The sequence below is a fragment of the Protomyctophum parallelum genome, assembly GCF_964188405.1.
Source record: "Protomyctophum parallelum genome assembly, chromosome: 14".
In the NCBI taxonomy this organism is placed as follows: domain Eukaryota; kingdom Metazoa; phylum Chordata; class Actinopteri; order Myctophiformes; family Myctophidae; genus Protomyctophum; species Protomyctophum parallelum.
The window spans coordinates 18,110,014-18,127,210 of NC_139709.1; the positions used below are offsets into that span (position 1 = coordinate 18,110,014).

At 42.2% G+C, this 17,197-nt stretch overlaps 4 protein-coding genes across 4 annotated transcripts; 2 read left to right on the top strand and 2 right to left on the bottom strand.

Annotated features, from left to right (window-relative positions):
* LOC310871069 (eukaryotic translation initiation factor 3 subunit F-like) lies at nucleotides 1–9,361 on the top strand. Its single transcript, XM_083782527.1, has 8 exons — nucleotides 1–131; nucleotides 899–969; nucleotides 1,213–1,292; nucleotides 3,404–3,541; nucleotides 4,080–4,171; nucleotides 4,884–5,020; nucleotides 8,256–8,369; nucleotides 9,172–9,361. Exons 1-8 carry the CDS (start codon nucleotides 20–22, stop codon nucleotides 9,247–9,249), a joined length of 822 nt encoding a protein of 273 aa, XP_083638653.1. The 5' UTR covers nucleotides 1–19; the 3' UTR covers nucleotides 9,250–9,361.
* On the bottom strand, nucleotides 5,047–8,219 carry LOC310871068 (nuclear factor 7, ovary-like). The gene has a single exon (XM_083782526.1). The coding sequence runs from the start codon at nucleotides 6,910–6,912 to the stop codon at nucleotides 5,731–5,733; it is 1,182 nt and encodes a 393-aa protein (XP_083638652.1). The 5' UTR covers nucleotides 6,913–8,219; the 3' UTR covers nucleotides 5,047–5,730.
* Nucleotides 9,362–9,554: 193 nt separating the features above from the next.
* Nucleotides 9,555–11,051, bottom strand: LOC310871070 (MICOS complex subunit Mic26-like). Its single transcript, XM_083782528.1, has one exon. The coding sequence runs from the start codon at nucleotides 10,917–10,919 to the stop codon at nucleotides 10,299–10,301; it is 621 nt and encodes a 206-aa protein (XP_083638654.1). The 5' UTR covers nucleotides 10,920–11,051; the 3' UTR covers nucleotides 9,555–10,298.
* Nucleotides 11,052–11,203: 152 nt separating this feature from the next.
* dnaaf6 (dynein axonemal assembly factor 6) lies at nucleotides 11,204–15,862 on the top strand. The gene is made up of 6 exons (XM_083782530.1): nucleotides 11,204–11,747; nucleotides 11,847–11,913; nucleotides 13,207–13,315; nucleotides 14,032–14,128; nucleotides 14,336–14,421; nucleotides 15,312–15,862. The coding sequence occupies exons 1-6, from the start codon at nucleotides 11,658–11,660 to the stop codon at nucleotides 15,439–15,441; spliced, it is 579 nt and encodes a 192-aa protein (XP_083638656.1). The 5' UTR covers nucleotides 11,204–11,657; the 3' UTR covers nucleotides 15,442–15,862.
* The last annotated feature ends 1,335 nt before the right edge of the window (nucleotides 15,863–17,197 follow it).

Below are 17,197 nucleotides of genomic sequence, written 5' to 3' on the forward strand. Positions count from 1 at the left end.
CTTCTCTTTCCAGACCAAGATGTCGGTGTACGGGCCAGTGGTGAAGATCCACCCGGTGGTTCTCGCCTCAATCGGCGATTCCTACGAGCGGAGAAACGAAGGGGCGAGCCGTGTGATCGGCACCTTGTTGGGTAAAGTAGATATTTACAGTAGAACGGCCGTCCAAGCTGTCAGAACTCGGAAGTTAATCATTTTGCAAGCTAACGATAGCTAGCAGCAGGCTAGCCCCAATACGCTCATTCTGTTAGCTCCATCTCGGAGCTACAGTACAGGGACTGAGGGAACGTATTGGGGCTAGCAGCAGGCTAACTAACGCATGTCCACTAGCTATTAGCTAAGCTCATCTGGAGCAGTGGTGAACAGAGATAACAGCTGGCCTCCTGGTTTCAACCATTAAACATTAGTAATCTTTATCGCCATCAATGTATTCCGTATGAATACATGTTGGCCTCATGTGATAACATGTTAACCATGTGATAAATAGCATTGACGTTTTAGTTTAGCCGCATCCCAGTGTCGTGTCAGCTCAGTCACCGAGTTGCCTTGCAAGTTGCAACTGGAATGGATGCAAGCTAACCATCGCCTCTGTTGGCTCGTGATGATGATGATGATGATGTTGTTGTTGATGTGGATGTGATGTTAGAATGAAATGCTCAATGTGCCATAGTGATATCTAGGTTTAATATGTTATAATGAGGTTATGATCTATAATGTGTCATCATATATGTGTTACAATGTAATCAATGATGCATTATGATCATGTTTATAGTGTGATATTATAATGTGTTATGCATATTTATAATCGTGTGTGTGTGTGTGACTGTGTGTGTCAGATACTGATGTGTTTTTAATGTAAATGTGTCATTAATGTGTTATGATTATGATCTCTGTTCCCCAGGAACTGTTGACAAGCACTCCGTTGAGGTGACCAACTGCTTCTCTGTCCCCCACAACGAGTCTGAAGATGAGGTTTGTTATTGATGGCACATTTACCAAACTGTGGTGGTTGCATTGCTTTGTAATATGACCTATTTGTTGGCTATCGCTCCACTCAGCTGTAGATATGTGTCTTGATCGATGTGTGTTGTAGTGGCATAAACCAAGTAAAGTAACGAAACCGCTCAATCTTAAGGCTAACCACAAGGCAACTGAGCTGTTGTATGTCAAGTATGTTTATATTTATGTTTATGTCCTGTTCTATCTTGACAACAGGTTGCTGTGGATATGGAGTTTGCCAAGAACATGTACGACCTCCACAAGAGGGTATCTCCCAGTGAGGTCATCATTGGATGGTGAGAGAATGCATGATGGAGTAGTGAAGTGATTATGTTAAATCCTTGCTTGTCACCATATAAGAACGATAACTATATCGTTGTGAAAACTCAAGTGGACTACACACAGCCTACAGGGGTGACCAATATCGTTGCAATGATTTGGACCGCCAATCCAAATTTCAACATTTAAATAGAATGTTATCACCATGGATGCTCACAATCAATCCTTATAAACACAGAACAAAAATCACACTTGTGTGAATTGAGGGGCGCTCTTATCATCATATATCATCTCTTTGCGGCGAATCACTTTTGGCGGCCTCACACAAATCATCGCTATGGGGTACACAGAAAAAAAACAAAGCTGGGCACAGGAGGGGCCCTCAAAAAGTTCAGATATTTCTTTAGAAGATTATGTTTCTGTAGTAGTAACAGTGCTTCTTTGTAATACCCTTTATACTGTTGGAACACCTGTTTGTTTCCCTTTTTGAGGCGCGCTTACCTCCTATGCCCAGATTTCTGGTTTTGTGTACACAAACATTGGCTTGTGATTGGTTGATCACCCCATACCGATGATTTGATTGGCTGAGCAAAGTACATATTCAAGATAAAAGTGAAGAGATTGAAAAGTGAGGATGCAAATTGTGATTGACCAGAATGAGATGATGTATGATAAGAGTGCCCCTCACTTCACACAGGTGTGATTTTTAAATGGTGCCCCATTTGTAAGGAACGTGTGGGATGAGCAGCCCCCCTGCTGAATAAGCAGAATAAGCTGTTAGGCTATGGTCACACCTAACTTTATGTCTGCCTATGTGGTTGTTTTCTTCAGACAACAGAGCGTTGTTTTGTTGGCATTGCATAGCCCTAGAATGGCTCTTGTTGTTACATACAGTATGTACAGTATTTCACATACAGAGCCATAGAACAGTCTGCTTAACTTCTATTCGGGTTGTAAATTGGCGGCCTAAATGTGATAAATGCTCCGTTTGTACTCGCCCATTAAATAATTCCAAAGACGTGGAGTGAAAGATGGTCCTCTAGTTCTATATCCATGTGAAAGTTCCGGCACAAAACGTGTATTTAGTCAATTATATCCACTTTTTCATGAGATGCACACGGACGTCTTTCTCTCCGTCATCACCAATTGACCAGGGAAACACAAAAGTTTGGGTCACACAATAGGCAGGTGGTGTGATTAATTACCCAGCACCTATCGCAAGGCACCTGCCAATTGTGTGACCCAAACTTTTGTGTTTCCCTGGTCAATTGGTTATGACGTCTGCGGTAAACAGGACGTATTCGTAAAATCAGTCCAGCGATCATTCCGGCCCCCCCTCGCCCGGAGAGAAAGACGTCCGTGTGCATCTCGTGAAAAAGTGGAGATAATTGACTAAATACACGTTTTGTGCCAGAAAACTAGAGGACCATCTTTCACTCCACGTTTTTGGAATTATTTAATGGGTGAGTACAAACGGAGCATTCATCACATTTAGGCCGCCAATTTACAACCCGAATAGAAGTTAAGCAGACTGTTCTATGGCTCTGTATGTGAAATACTGTACATACTGTATGTAACAACAAAAGCCATTCTAGGGCTAGGCATTGCCCAGCTTTCTGTGTGTTGCGATTGTGAATACCTTGGGTTTATGCATTCTTTATGCGGCAGATAGAGAAGGTCTATTCTCTATAGTAGAGAACGTATTTGAAGCAGATAGATGCTTGAGAAATTATCATCCTGGCATCTGGCAACGTCAAGGCAGAAGTTGCTGCAAGCTACTCTGTTTTTTAGGCTCCGCTAGCTGCATGAAACGGGTGGCTGAGCACAACCTGCAACCAGTGTGCAACTCTGACCGTAGCCTTAGGCTGCATTGGCAGAGATTTGTCAAATATTTTAATATTTTAATAGGAAATAAACTGGCATACTGGCACAGAATTGACGCATCAATCACATTGCAACGTGTTGAGCCTGTAGATCTGCTATTGCCACTGTTTGTTTTGTGTACGACACCGTTGTGTGGCGACGTATAAAACAATGCTTAGTTACGTGATTAATCGGGGGGGGGGGGGGAGTCAAAGTAAATAACTGACAGTTGCAGCCCTAATCATCAAGTGACTCTCATTAACAGGTATGCCACAGGCTTTGACATCACGGAGCATTCAGTGCTGATCCATGAATACTACAGCCGTGAGGCCACCAACCCCATTCACCTGACTGTGGACTCAGCCCTGCAGAGCGGCAAGATGAACATCCGGGCCTACGTCAGGTGGGCTGATCCGTCTTGTCTGGGAACCCCCAGGGGTCAAGGGGCTCCCCAGCTAAATCATTGACAGTTCAGAACCAAAATGGACCTTTCAACGATTAGGTCTGTAAGTGGAACCAAATGGACCCTTACAGGTCAATTTGGTTCCATTTGCACATGCTCTGAGGTACATTTACACTGAGGATTTGACAGTGTGAATTGGGGTCGTATCAAATGGGGGTTTGTGGCCCTAATGCATATCAAACCAGTGTTTCCCCTAGTCAGAACCTGATAGTGTGGTGGGGAGCTTTGCGCAGTCATTTCTTCTTTTTTTGTGGCTTTTGCGGTTATTTGCCCTTTTTTCGCCTATTTGTGACCTACTAAAAATCATACTGTGGTGGCTGGTCATGACTGGTGGCTCACCACACAAGAATGCATATAGGGGAAACACTGCTAGGGGTCATTGGAATTAAAAAGGTTGAGAATCACTGCTGCTTTATTATTTTTATTTGACCAATTACTATGATCCTGAATGACACTTTGCTATCCCCACCCTCCACAGTGCACAGATGGGCGTACCCACAAAGACGGTCGGCGTGATGTTCACACCCCTGAGTGTCAAGTACGTCTACTATGACACTGAGAGGATAGGCGGTAAGGAGGATCCACCACAGCAATCACTGACACTAAAAGCATCCTTATCCGTTTTCATACCGTACAACATACAGTTTACGCTGATACCCATCTCTTTTTCTTTCTTTTTTTTAAAGATATTTTTTTGCGGCTTACGCCTTTTATTGGTTTTTTGAAGGGACAGACAGTAGGCTGACAGACAGGAAACGGGAGAGAGATGGGGGAAGACATGCAGTAAAGGCCGTGTCGGGCTCGGGAGTCGAACCCGCGGCACACTGCGACTGGATTACCAGTCGGGTGCCCAGACGGTTACGCCACCGCCTGGGCCCATCTCTATTATTAACCTAGTTAATAATACATTCAAATACATATCTTTATGGAATTAATTATTCTGTGATGCTCCATCGTTTCTTGCCTCTGCCAGAATCAACTTGATTATCACATCACAGGTTTACAGGTGTGAAGAAATGTGTTTGTGTGCAGTGCATACTTTCTGTATGCCTATACATTTTTGACAAAATTGCCAACTCTTCACACCCCCGGGCCCTAGCAGAGACTTGTCAGGTGTTGAACTTACCTGTTAATGTACTGTATAGTTTAACTCATAACTTCATAATGCTTACACAATGTAATACACACAACCCTTTCCGGGTCTTATGGACATACTGTGCATAGCCTTTTTATTGTATGTCTGTTGCCAACAGCTGATCTGTGTGTGTTTTATGTAAATTAGTGGATCTCCTCCAGAGGACGCGCGTGACTCCCGCTCGCAGCAAGGGTCTGACCTCTGACCTGTCCCAGGTGGCCTGCTCTGCATCCAGGGTACAGGACATGTTGGCCACCGTGCTGGCGTACATCGAGGATGTGCTGGTAAGTGTTCAACAGAATTAGAACAGTGATGTTCGATGGACGGATGTCTATAAGGGACTATCGGAGGACTCCTGTTGAGCGTCCGTTCCCTTCATTATGTGACACTAATGGAATTAACAGACTATTACACGCTTGAGCGCTCAATTCTGATTTGTCAACCAAGGCATTCTGCTGTCTTGTTATATAGGTTTCAGATCAATAGACTGGGAGCCATATCAATCTTCATAAAATAGACTTGTAAATGATGTTGGTTTAATTAATAATCCTCCCTTCATGTCAGTGGAAACTTTAGGATCTAACAGACAGTTTTCTCTCATTTTAATAAGATCAAATACACATCAACATACATCATCACTCTCGCACAAAGTATAGAACTCGAACCTGATCCATAAATGACAAACACTACAACAATATATAAAACATGTTATCAGTAATCATATCAAACATGTCACCATTATACTAATAGAATTTCAAACAGATCGTTTATACACTACAAAATAAAAGTATGTTATCAGGAATCATTTCTTCTGTTTAACTTATCTGTCCACCATAGCTGTGTCTGTCTGTTATGCCAAAGCAATTCAAAACTGAATGATGCATTAATTAAATAATCACAAACCCAATCCCTTCTGATTACTATGGAGATCTCCTAATCGATACCAGATCAATATATTCAGTACGGCGGGTCAGTAGACGTTCTAACTGTGGTTTTAGAATGTTGTAGTGACAGAGATGTTAGAGATCTTACATGGTAACATCTTCAGAGACGGACCACAATAATTATAATTGCCAATGTATGGAAACAGTGTCTCAGTGAAGGTGTGTGTGAAGGTGTGTAGGGGTAGGCTCGTCTCCGAATCAGGATCACAGAAGGACAGCTGTCGCCTGCCCCAGTCCAGCCGGACTCTGATCTTCCAGGGTTTCCAATCCACTGAGAGAACGGTACACCCTGATGAGGTGACTGCTCTGTATTGATCCTCACAGAACCGTATAAACCAGTAGTGTCCTCTCCATATGTCTCCTTTCCTCTGGAAAGACTCCTCACAGACGCCTACTAGCCAGTCTTCATTGTCTCCAACCTCAACATCCCAGCTGTGAGAGCCGCAGCTAAAGCCCTCAGAACCCAGGACGTTGTACCAGTCAAACCTCTCTGGGTTGTCAGGAAGCTGCTGTTCCTCTACACGTCTCACGGTGGTCAGATCGTCAGACAGCATGAGCACTGGATGTGCAGTGTTGGGGTCCAGGATGACAGGAGTGTAGGAGACAATGTCCTTCATCTTGTCCCAGACTCTGAAGGTCAGGTTCTTCAGGTGCTTAGCCTCGTCAATCAGCGCTCCTGAGAACGGCGGTGGGTCCTGCAGGGTGAGCTGGACTCCCTCCATCGTGGTCTTGTAATTCTGCAGGAATGAGACGGGGTCGTCGGCTCTCAGCTGGGACTCAGCAGCTTGGATTGCATTGGAGAGGGTTTCCATTTCTTTGCTCAGACCCTCAATCCTCTCCTTCATCTCCTGACTCTTCTGAGCCTCTTCCTCCCGCAGAGTGGCGATCCTGGCCTCCTCTTCCTCCTGTAGGAACCGACGAAGATTCTCAAACTGTTCCTTAATCTGCGTTTCTGTGTTCCTGACCTGAACCTTCATGTGATTTTCTGTTATGTCGTAATCCTTTTTAACTTTATCAAAGACCTTCAGTTTCTCTTTTAAAGGCTCCAGTGATTCCTGGACCATCTGTTTGTACCTTCTGTTTGTAACATCCACGGGTAAGAACTTGTGTCTGGCGTGTTTCTCAGAATCGTGACACACGGGACACACCAGCTGTTGGTCGTCCAGACAGAAGAGCTTGAGCTTCTCACAGTGTTCGGTGCAGAGGACCTCGGAGCTCACCGACGAGGACATTTTGTCTGTCGGTCACACACCTGATCTAGAATCTTCTCTGAGGCTGTTACACCAGAGGAACACTAGAAGACAAAACAACAACAATAATATCAAGTAGTAGTACACTAGTACTAGTAGTAGTGTTTGTACTAGAGGCACGGCTGCTCCAAGTTATTAAAAGGAATGTCTGTGGTCAATTCAATCTAAAGGTAGTACTTCCCTCTAGCCTTTAGTTTCAGACGGGACTACTAGTTAATCAAAAGTCAGGCTGCATTTACCCAGACCTACAGCAGCTGTGTGTGCAGAGTCAGCGGATCTCCCTCTGGTGTGGGGAGAAAATGTAATGGAATGAGCCAGGGATTCTTGTGTGTGTATAATGTGAGTCCTTTTGGGGTCCCGCCTCTAGCTGCAATCTTATGCACATGATGTTCCTGAGTTAATAATCAATGATCATCATTGTTGTTTCATTCTTGATTAGGTTACTTGTGAATGACTTCATATTGGTTCCATTGTCATGGGTGAACAAGAGCCAACAATATTGATTATAGCGTGTATGCGTGTGCAGATGTGTTTCGGAGTTTGGCTACGTGTACCTGCGTTCCATCCCAAATCACTGTTGCGTGAATGTAGAACAGACTATGGATTTTAGAATGTAATAATTACAGGGGTTTATATATTTAAACAGGGACGTCGCTGACTATTTCGTTGCCCTGCCCATGATGTTTGTGCTCTGCTCTCGGGTATTCGGTTCCGGGCAGACCCGTGCTACCCTTTAGTAGTAAATACATTTCTTAAACGGGGAAGAGCCATGCCTGCTTGTCTTTTCTCAGTTGTAAGGTGCTAAATGTTATAAATTGTTTTCCCCCTTTCCATATGAACCTAGAAATCCATTTATCCCATTCCCTGAATTGTTTATCATCCACGTCCACTCCACTGTAAAGTAAGCAGGGGAGAATGTTCATCGTAATTGCACTTATTCTTGAGTTCAGCCTTAGGAAGGGAATTAGATAATTCAATAATTAGCTTGCCTCAACTTTGTAGGGTCTATGGCCACATTTATTCCCAAATATTAGATTTCTTCACTTCCCATTTTAAATATTTTTTTCCCGCAAGCTCCTTGGGACAGTAACGTTTAGAGCAATGACCGGTGTTTTTGAAGTATTGAGCTTATATCAGATAATTCACCATATCCTGATAATGGGGACATCACTTTGTTAAATGACCCCTCAGGCTCCCCCCTATGTACACCAGGAACATAGACCTTATGTTCGGTACCACCCATCCTAATGCCTTTAATGGCTTCACTCTGTTAAAAGATTTGTCCGTGTCATTGTTCATTGTGTCATTGTTTGTGTCTCCCCCAGTCTGGCAAGGTGACGGCAGACAACAGTGTGGGGCGTTTCCTAATGGACCTGATCAACAAGGTGCCCACCATATCAGCCGAGGACTTTGAGACCATGCTCAACTCCAACATCAACGTGAGTGTCACTCCACAGCCACGAATTACAACAGTGTTCATAATCGTACAATCGTAATATCGCTTTTCAAAGTACCCAAAGTCGCTTTAGATAAAGAAAATGAAGGAACCAACTAACAGTCACGATAGTTGCCATTCCTTTGGTTCAGCATGTCCAATTAAACATTTTCAAAGATGGCCGATGTACAAGCTCAAAACGTGTGGCAATGTGATGCGTTGAGAGCTAGTACATTGGCTATTTCTTTTATTCTTATATAAAATGGGTATCCTATTTTTTTATTTTATTAAGAAATTTCAGAAATAGCAGACCTTTGTAATTGTATGTAAAAAGGAAAAGAGAAGCATAATCTATGTACTACATTTTTCCCTGTCTAAACTCTAAATAAAATAGCAGACCTGCAAGCTCACGCCGCATCGCAGCTTGTAGATTTGTAGAGCTTGTAGATTTTGTTGTGCTATGAATACGAGTGCCCTTGAGATTTTGACTTATCATTTAGTTTGCCTTGTGCACAACAAGTTTGACAACCACTGCTGGGGTTTCCAAGGTTTTCAGGCCGCGACACGCCAAAATAATCATCTTTGATACGTAATGTTTGACATTTTGATTCAAAATGTCTTAAAAGTAAATTACAAATGTGCAGAAACTTTGTATACATGTATACTGTATGTTGGCTTGTTTACTGTTGAGTGAGAAAACGTTTAACATTAAACAAATCTGGGGACCCCCCCAAAATAATTTCGGAACCAGTGCTCTAGATCGGTAAATATTTTAAATGTAAACACCTTGTTTCCTCTTGTCACAGGACCTGTTGATGGTGACCTATCTGTCCAACCTCACCCAAGCTCAAATAGCCCTGAATGAGAAGCTGGTGCTGCTCTGAACACCAGAAGACAAGGATTTGAGTGGTTAATATTTAATTTTTTGTACACTATTTTTTTTTCTTTCTTTTTTGAAAGTTCTTTTTTGGTGAAGAATAAAGGTGTGGTCAGTTATTTCTGGGAGTCATTGTTTGGTCATTATTATAATTGTCTGTGTTCTGATCTACGGTTTTATTCTCAACAGAAGAAGATGACAATTGAGTTTAGAGCTGGATTTTGGTTGTTCATTTTAATAATCTTTTATGACTTTGTTAGTGACTGGTGTGATTCATAAGGTCCTGAATAATTCAAGTTCACAACTGTTGGGTCACTGTGGCAGACCTTTAGGCCAAAGAGCTTTTATTTATCACATTCAAGAGTACGTTATGACAATTAATACAAATGTTTGTTTTATATTTCAGGTAAGGTTGTAGCAATATTATACAACTAAAGTTACATTAATGTCTGACAACGATATTAACAATGCATGAAACAATTGTGCAAGACAAATTGATAAAGATTGAGAACTTGTTTTTGTCTCAATAAATATGCATTAAAATCTGGGAACGAAAAAAAACATTTGAATACGTTTAAAAAACCCTGTAACAAGCCATGCCTCGCTAAGAGACATGTAAAGCTTTAGTGCAAAATCTGGACATTAGAAAATTACAAATTAGTGCAGTAAGTCTAGGCAGTAGCAGCATGAATCTGGCATTACAATCAATCAAGGCTGTCAATCTTGTATTGCTGTTTTGATTTTGGTCATAGTAAAAATCCTCTGTTAATTAAAGCTAGAATCTAGAACTTATAATGAATAAACGTTTATGTATGGTGGCAATCTGGTGGAGTCAGCTTAGTAATACCAGGAGGTCAATACAATAGTCGGGTAGGACACCTACTGGTTGACAGGTGGTACTGCCGGTGCCTGCCCTCTTTACAGAACGGTAGAAGTTTGGCAGACTGTCAACTGTCAAGCAAGGGTTCAAATCAGGTCATGAAACTTACAGACAGATTGCAGCTTTAATTTTATAGGATTTTTTACCATGTGTAAAACACCATTGAAGCAACCACGTCAAGGTTTGTCCTCTGCAGCTGCAGGTACAGAAGCAGCAGCGGTGGTGGTCTTGCTCACTCCTTGTGGGGCTTTGATCATCTGCTCGACGTACAGGTACCCCCGCAGCGCCCCATCGTACACCGAGTCTCCAGTCGACTTGGCGATCTCCGTGGCCCGCTCCGGGTAGTACATGGAGGCGCCCACGGTCATCAGGGTGGCCGGGTAGATCACGCGCTTCGTCCTGGACCCTCTCGCCAGAAGCAGCCCGACGACGCCGAGGAAGCCGATCACTCCGGCCCGTGGGTAGAACTCCTCCGGCGGGTCCTTAAGATAGGCGTACCCCTCGTGTCCGCAGCGCAGCACGCAGTCGACCTTCGGCTTGAGCGCGCCGTAGGACGCGCTACACCAGGCCGAGTAGGGCGCCACCATCTGCCGCATCGCGGAGATGCCCCGCTCCACCTGCCCGGCCTCGGGGGATTCTACATGCCGGAGCTTTGCATGCTCGGGCGTGATGTACACAGAGAGGTCGTCCCTGTTCAGGCCGGTGTTCGTCGGTTGTTCTTCAGAAGCTGCGAACACGGTTATTGACACAAGACTCAGAGCCCCCGGCATGGTGCTTACACCTGTCACCTTGAACATGATCACGTTGTGGCCCGGTACAGTACGGTGGCCGGGATAAGGACAGTTCTGTAACGGTCTGCGTGGTGGTCACGTCCTTGTTTTTGTTTTGTTTTTTTGCTCAAGGGAGGATCCACAACCTATGCCCAAAGAATATTACACTTTAATATTATATAGTCTGTTTTAGTCAGAGTCAGGCAGTGCCTTATACAGCCCACTTTCAATCAATATTTGTCTACTAGCTCTAGACTATTTCACGGTATTTATGTATTTAGTAACATTTCTACTAACGCAACTGCCGGTAAGTAAATGAACACTATACTAATTCTGCCTTTAGGTGGATGTATAAGTGTAAACTGTAAAGTGTCCCCTTTATGTTTCTAAATGGAGTCAAAATTGTTCAAACAAGTATCCTACCCATAGAGCACCCCGCCCGCGGAAGTGCATGCTTCACATGCGTTGTTAAATAATAAATAAATACATACCGGTAAACACGCACCCGACATACACGTGACGTCACGTTTCTATGGCAACTAGAAATAAACCCTCGTCTCCTGGGAAACAGCAGGTAACAACAAGAAGCCTTTTTGGTATCAATCAACTCAGTCGAACACGTTGAAGTTTGATATCAAGCAAACTTGAAGTAACTTGTCAGCGTTTTGCATTGATCTACTTATTAATGCAGCAGTTATAACAGTACTGTTCTTGGTGATATAGATATAGCCTAAGGTAGTTTTGCTTTGCAAAAGTCAATACAAAATGGAAGGACTTGGGATGTCATCACTACAAAGCCTTCAGGCACTCTCTGCCTTGCTATCTCCTCAAGAGGACGACGATGAAGATGATAAAGTAAGATACTATGAATTTAGTAAGCTACTGTATAAGCTCTAATATATAATATCCTACTCTATTAAAATAGAGTACATGTACTATACTGTAATTAAACAGGAAGTGGGCCGTTCTGCACAATTGGGACCTGGACACATAGGACCTGCAGCTAAAGCCAGCAAAGAGGGTAACGTATCTACTATCTACTACAGTGACTACTGACTACACACTTATAAGACTGGATAGCCTTATCCCTGCATTGCTTCTCCCTGTAGCTGTTTAAATACATTTAGGCCTATACAATATCTTGTAAAATATGTGCAATATTCATTCAGTATGGATTCTGTATACACTTGCAGCATTACAATGAATTATATAGGATCTATATAAGATTTGTAGGCTATATCTACTTCTTATTGTGACTGTGGCTCAGGAGGTAGAGCAGGTCGTTCAATGATCCATGGGTCAGCGGTTCGAATCCCAGCTCCTCCTGTCTACATGTCGAAGTGTCCTTGGGCAAGACACTGAACGCCAAATTGCTCCCGATGTGCTGGTTGGTACGAATGTGTGTGTGAATGGGTGAATGTAATGCACTACAGCACCTTGGATAAAGGCGCTATATAAAGGCACCATTTATTTATTTGTTTTATTTGTGTGAAGCTAAAAACATCAAACTCCCCAACACTGATAATGCTGTAGCTTCAAGATTGCATGCTTGTAGTGTATTTGTGTGGCAACAGTGGCGTGTAGTTCAACAGGAGTAGTTCGACACCTTTATTTGTTATTTTATCGTAGTTTAACTACTCAAGCTACAAGCTACAATTTTGGGCAATAAGTATATAAGTATATTTTATATAAATTTTACCATTAGTGTTCTTGTACCAGAAACCCCTTTGAAAAACAGGGGCTGTCCATTTTTCTTCAATCCTGATTGCTTTGACGGCACACAGAATTTAGCAGGAGACTTGTGACTCCTGAATCTTTACACGTTCGCCTGCTGCGCTTCGGAAATCTGAATTGTATAGTTTCTCCTGAAAATAAACCTTAATTCTGACCACTCGACCCAGACATATGGTAAAGTGAGCATGCCCATAGGTGTTACACACCCCACTGATAAGCAGCAGCCAGGGCCATAATGTTATACTATTAAGTCAGTATTATTATGTATGTACCTGATTATATCACGCTGTTTGCAAATTTGTCCACCAGAGGGTGGTGAAAATTCCAAAACAAACGTGCTGAAACACATGACTCAAGTATACACACACACACACACACACACACACACACACACACACACACACACACACACACACACACACACACACACACACACACACACACACACACACACACACACACACACACACACACACACACACCACTTCCATGTGGTACAGTACAGCAGTATGTTCACTTATGCATGCATGCGTGACTGCATGTGTAATTAATTTCTATTGTGATTCACATTTATCTATAGTGACAACAACAGCGTACACAAAGAGGAACACTAAAGACATCTGGTGTGAGGAGGAGGTGGCGGAGGCCTCCCACTATGAAGACCTGACTGACCCACGACCCCAGCCTGAGTAAGACAACACAACATCTAGGATGAAAGGAAAAGGCAACAGTTGTCATGAGTCAGACAGTAGGGCACTGACATTTCAGTTTTCAGTTTGATACAATTAGCTTTATCTGGCTAATTGTATTTATCAATCTATATTCCTCTTGCAAATGGACCCGTAAGTAAGGATCCATTTGCGATGAATGGAACCCAAATTTGGTTCAGAGTTAGTTTAACATTTTACAATGTAGGTTGATGAAAATATTCTATCGAATTGGGGTACATGGGCTCAAACTGGGACCTCTGAAATTAAGACTTTTAAAGCTTTTAAAACACTTATGCAATACAACTATACTTATAAGGAAACCGTTTCCGCTGCTCAGTAAATTCTGTTTTAAATTAACCTGTGTCAAAGCACATCGAAACATGTTGAAAATGTACATTGGTGTGCAAGTATGTGTTTTCACCATCTTTCATCAATATCCAATTCCAGCAAACTGGCCTGACCTCCAGTGACACTGACTCACCTCTGCTTACTTCCTTGTAATTGCTTCCTGGCTCTTGTTGTATTTTTCTCTCTGAGGTGTGCCACAGCGTCACATTTAATTTGTGTGTGTGTGTGTGTGTGTGTGTGTGTGTGTGTGTGTGTGTGTGTGTGTGTGTGTGTGTGTGTGTGTGTGTGTGTGTGTGTGTGTGTGTGTGTGTGTGTGTGTGTGTGTGTGTGTGCGCGCGCGTGTGTAGTTATGAGATCATCTTGAAGCAAAGCGTGGGTACAGAGGATCTGTTTTTGGGGATGAGCAGGAAGGATCCATCATCCATGTGCTGTGAAGCCATGCTGGTATGGGAATATGTTCTGGTTTTCATTGATTGATTGATAGAGTATTTTATTACAGTTTGAAGCAGTACAGCAGTACAATAAAAACTATGGCGGGGGGTGCTTGTTTTCATTGTGGTCCAGCTGGTGATCTGGTATAACGACAACAATTATGCAGTATTGAAAGCACTGTGTACAATATTGTGATGTTACCTTTTCCTGCAATCTCAGGTGAGAATCCAACTTCCAGACACCAAAGCAGCAGACGTAGTCCTGGATGTAAAAGAAACATTCCTTGATCTGCGGACTCCGAAATAGTAAGAGAGACATTAAAGGACCTAGTGGCAATACCTGTCATTGTCTATTCACAGCTCCAGTCATATATAAATCATACATAAACAGGTTATATTTAGAATTTGCATTTATTTATATTTTATATCTGAATAATTGTTTCAATGCCTGTTCTCCAGGGACTAGTTTTGGCTCTGCTAGACATTTCAAATCAATTCATACTTTCAAATGCATTTAATGGTAACAATAACTCAACATTGACAAATAACAAAGGCAACGGATTGTGTTGGAGTAGCTATCTCAAGGATTTTCACGTCTCAAAAATCAAAGAAACCACAGTCTGCTTTGGAATACAGTCAACAACAGGAATATCAACTAAGTACACAAGTACAAGTGGTTTTAAGGACTACTGCTGTGGTTCTCTTTAAAACCACTTGAGCCCTATTTTATGCTTAACATATAACATATAATAGCCAATCCGCTATTTTCAAAAGATTTTGAGATATAATGAATGACATTCCCAAAATAGGTGAAAGTGGTTATTAAGCAACTACTGCTTTGTTTTTCTCCTTGGCTGACTGCAACTCAATCTAAACTTAAAAGAGCCAATTCTCTCTGGAAAAGACATTTCCAGCTTCTTTCATGTGAGATGATCGTGATCTGGGTTTTGATTCCTCGTTTATGAGATATTTGGTATAATCTCTCTCTTTCTCTCCTCCTCCGTCTGTCTCTCTCTCTCTCTCTTACTCTCTTTCATCACCTGTCCACTTCCCTTCTCCCATCTCCTTACTTCTCACACCTGTCCTCTCGTCTCTGATCGTATCCCACATTCCCTCCCCTCCACTCTTCTTGTCTCCTTCTTCATTGCTCCTCCTCCTCCTCCTCCTCCCTTCTTCCTCCTCCTCCTCCTCCTCAGTAAACTAGGTCTCCATCTTCCCCATCCAGTCCACAGCCAAAAGGGAAAGGCCCAGTTCTACAGTGGAAAAGGGGAATTGGAAGTCACTCTGTTTATGAATCGTCCCATGGATTCTATCAATTTGCAATAAGATAGATATATAACTTCTTTTTATTTTATTTTATTTTTGCTTTTCTGCCTTTATTGATACAAGTGAAGACAAAGGAAAGAGGGAGAGAGAGACGGCAAGAGACATGCAGCAAAGGTCGTCATGAGCAAGACTCGAACACACGACACGCTGTCAGGCCAGAGTCTATGTGGCATGCGCCTGGACCGCTAGGCCAGCGGGCGACCTTTTTCCCCTTCTTTTTAGAATGAATTCCTTTTTTTAGAGAGAGAAACAGGGAAAATAATATAAATATAAATGTTTTTTTGTTTGTTTGTTTTTTGCAACAATTTTCTTCATCTTGCTGAGGAAATGCAGAGCCAGATCACTCATAGCATCTATAAGGATAAGGATAAGGATAGAATACTGGATGAGCAGGACATGTGCAGCATTTTGTACGAAACGGGCCACTCCTGAAAACTTTGGAAGGCAATCTTAGCCGATCAGTGTCGAATCTGAGAAATCCAACAGACTCGTCTTGATCACATCATGAGATCATGTGTACCGATTTGTGTGAGATTTGGATGAAATCTGTGCAAACATAAACAATGTATTTTGCAGAAATCTGCCTCTAAATCTGGCGCTATAACCAGCAGATGTGGAGGGATTCAGGGAAATGTTTTTCCATGGCCTCTAGGGAGTGCGCAAGTTGTATACAGATCGATACAGTTATAGGTAAAAGAACACAGGAATTGCCCTGTTATAGCGCCACCTTGAGGCTGATTTGGAAAAAAATGAGTGGCATGTCGTCCTCGGCTTAGTGGAAATGTGCGTGTAGAATTTCACGGAAATTGCACACTGTGTTTGTGATTTGAGATTAGCTGGTAACGGACGGATGGAAGGACGGACACACACACACACACACACACACACACACACACACACACACACACACACACACGGACGGAGTGCAAAACATACTCTCTCCCCAGCCCCATGCCTTCGGCCTGGTGGAGACAAAAAGAAAACTGCCAAGATCAGTTCTGGTTTGTGTTCAGGCAACTTTTTTTTAGCTCCGAGTACTGCTATTGAACTGAATGACATCCTTTTATTAAATTGAATAAGAATGACATTAAATTCTGTCTTCTGTCTTTTACAGTTATACTACACAGTTCATGTTCATTTTAATTCAACTGTGGAAGTGTACAAATGCAACTAAATAGACCGATAATGCAGAGCATTTTACTGTGCATGACATATTACAGTGTCTCCTAGTACCCTATTGTTTTGAATATAAGACTCATTTTTTGTTTTCCAATGGAACTATCCTAAAAAACGGTTTGGTATTATAATCGGGGCTAGACTATTTGACAATGTTCTTTTTCCACAAATGAGTCTTGAAAAATGGAGGTCGTCTAATAATCAGAGTTGTCTTATTTTCGGCACAATACGGTAAGTGACACCATAATATTATCACATTAACAACATGTGATTCCAGAATGGGTTCTTTCCTTGCATTCTCCCTATTTAAGTATTAATTTAATAAATTACTTTTTGTAATGTATGTTATATTATCTATTATATTATATATCAGGGATCTTCAATGTTTTTCAGGCAAAGAACCCCTTAGCTGTGAGAGAGATGAAGAAGGGACCCCCATTACATTGTTTACAATTGTGAGATTTAACTTTTTCAATAGATTTCATAGATTCATTGACTATCATTAGTGCTGTGTAAATTAATGATATTTCTTTGTTCATTTCATACACTGTCTACTTGATTTGCTCCTTTTCCCTCTTTA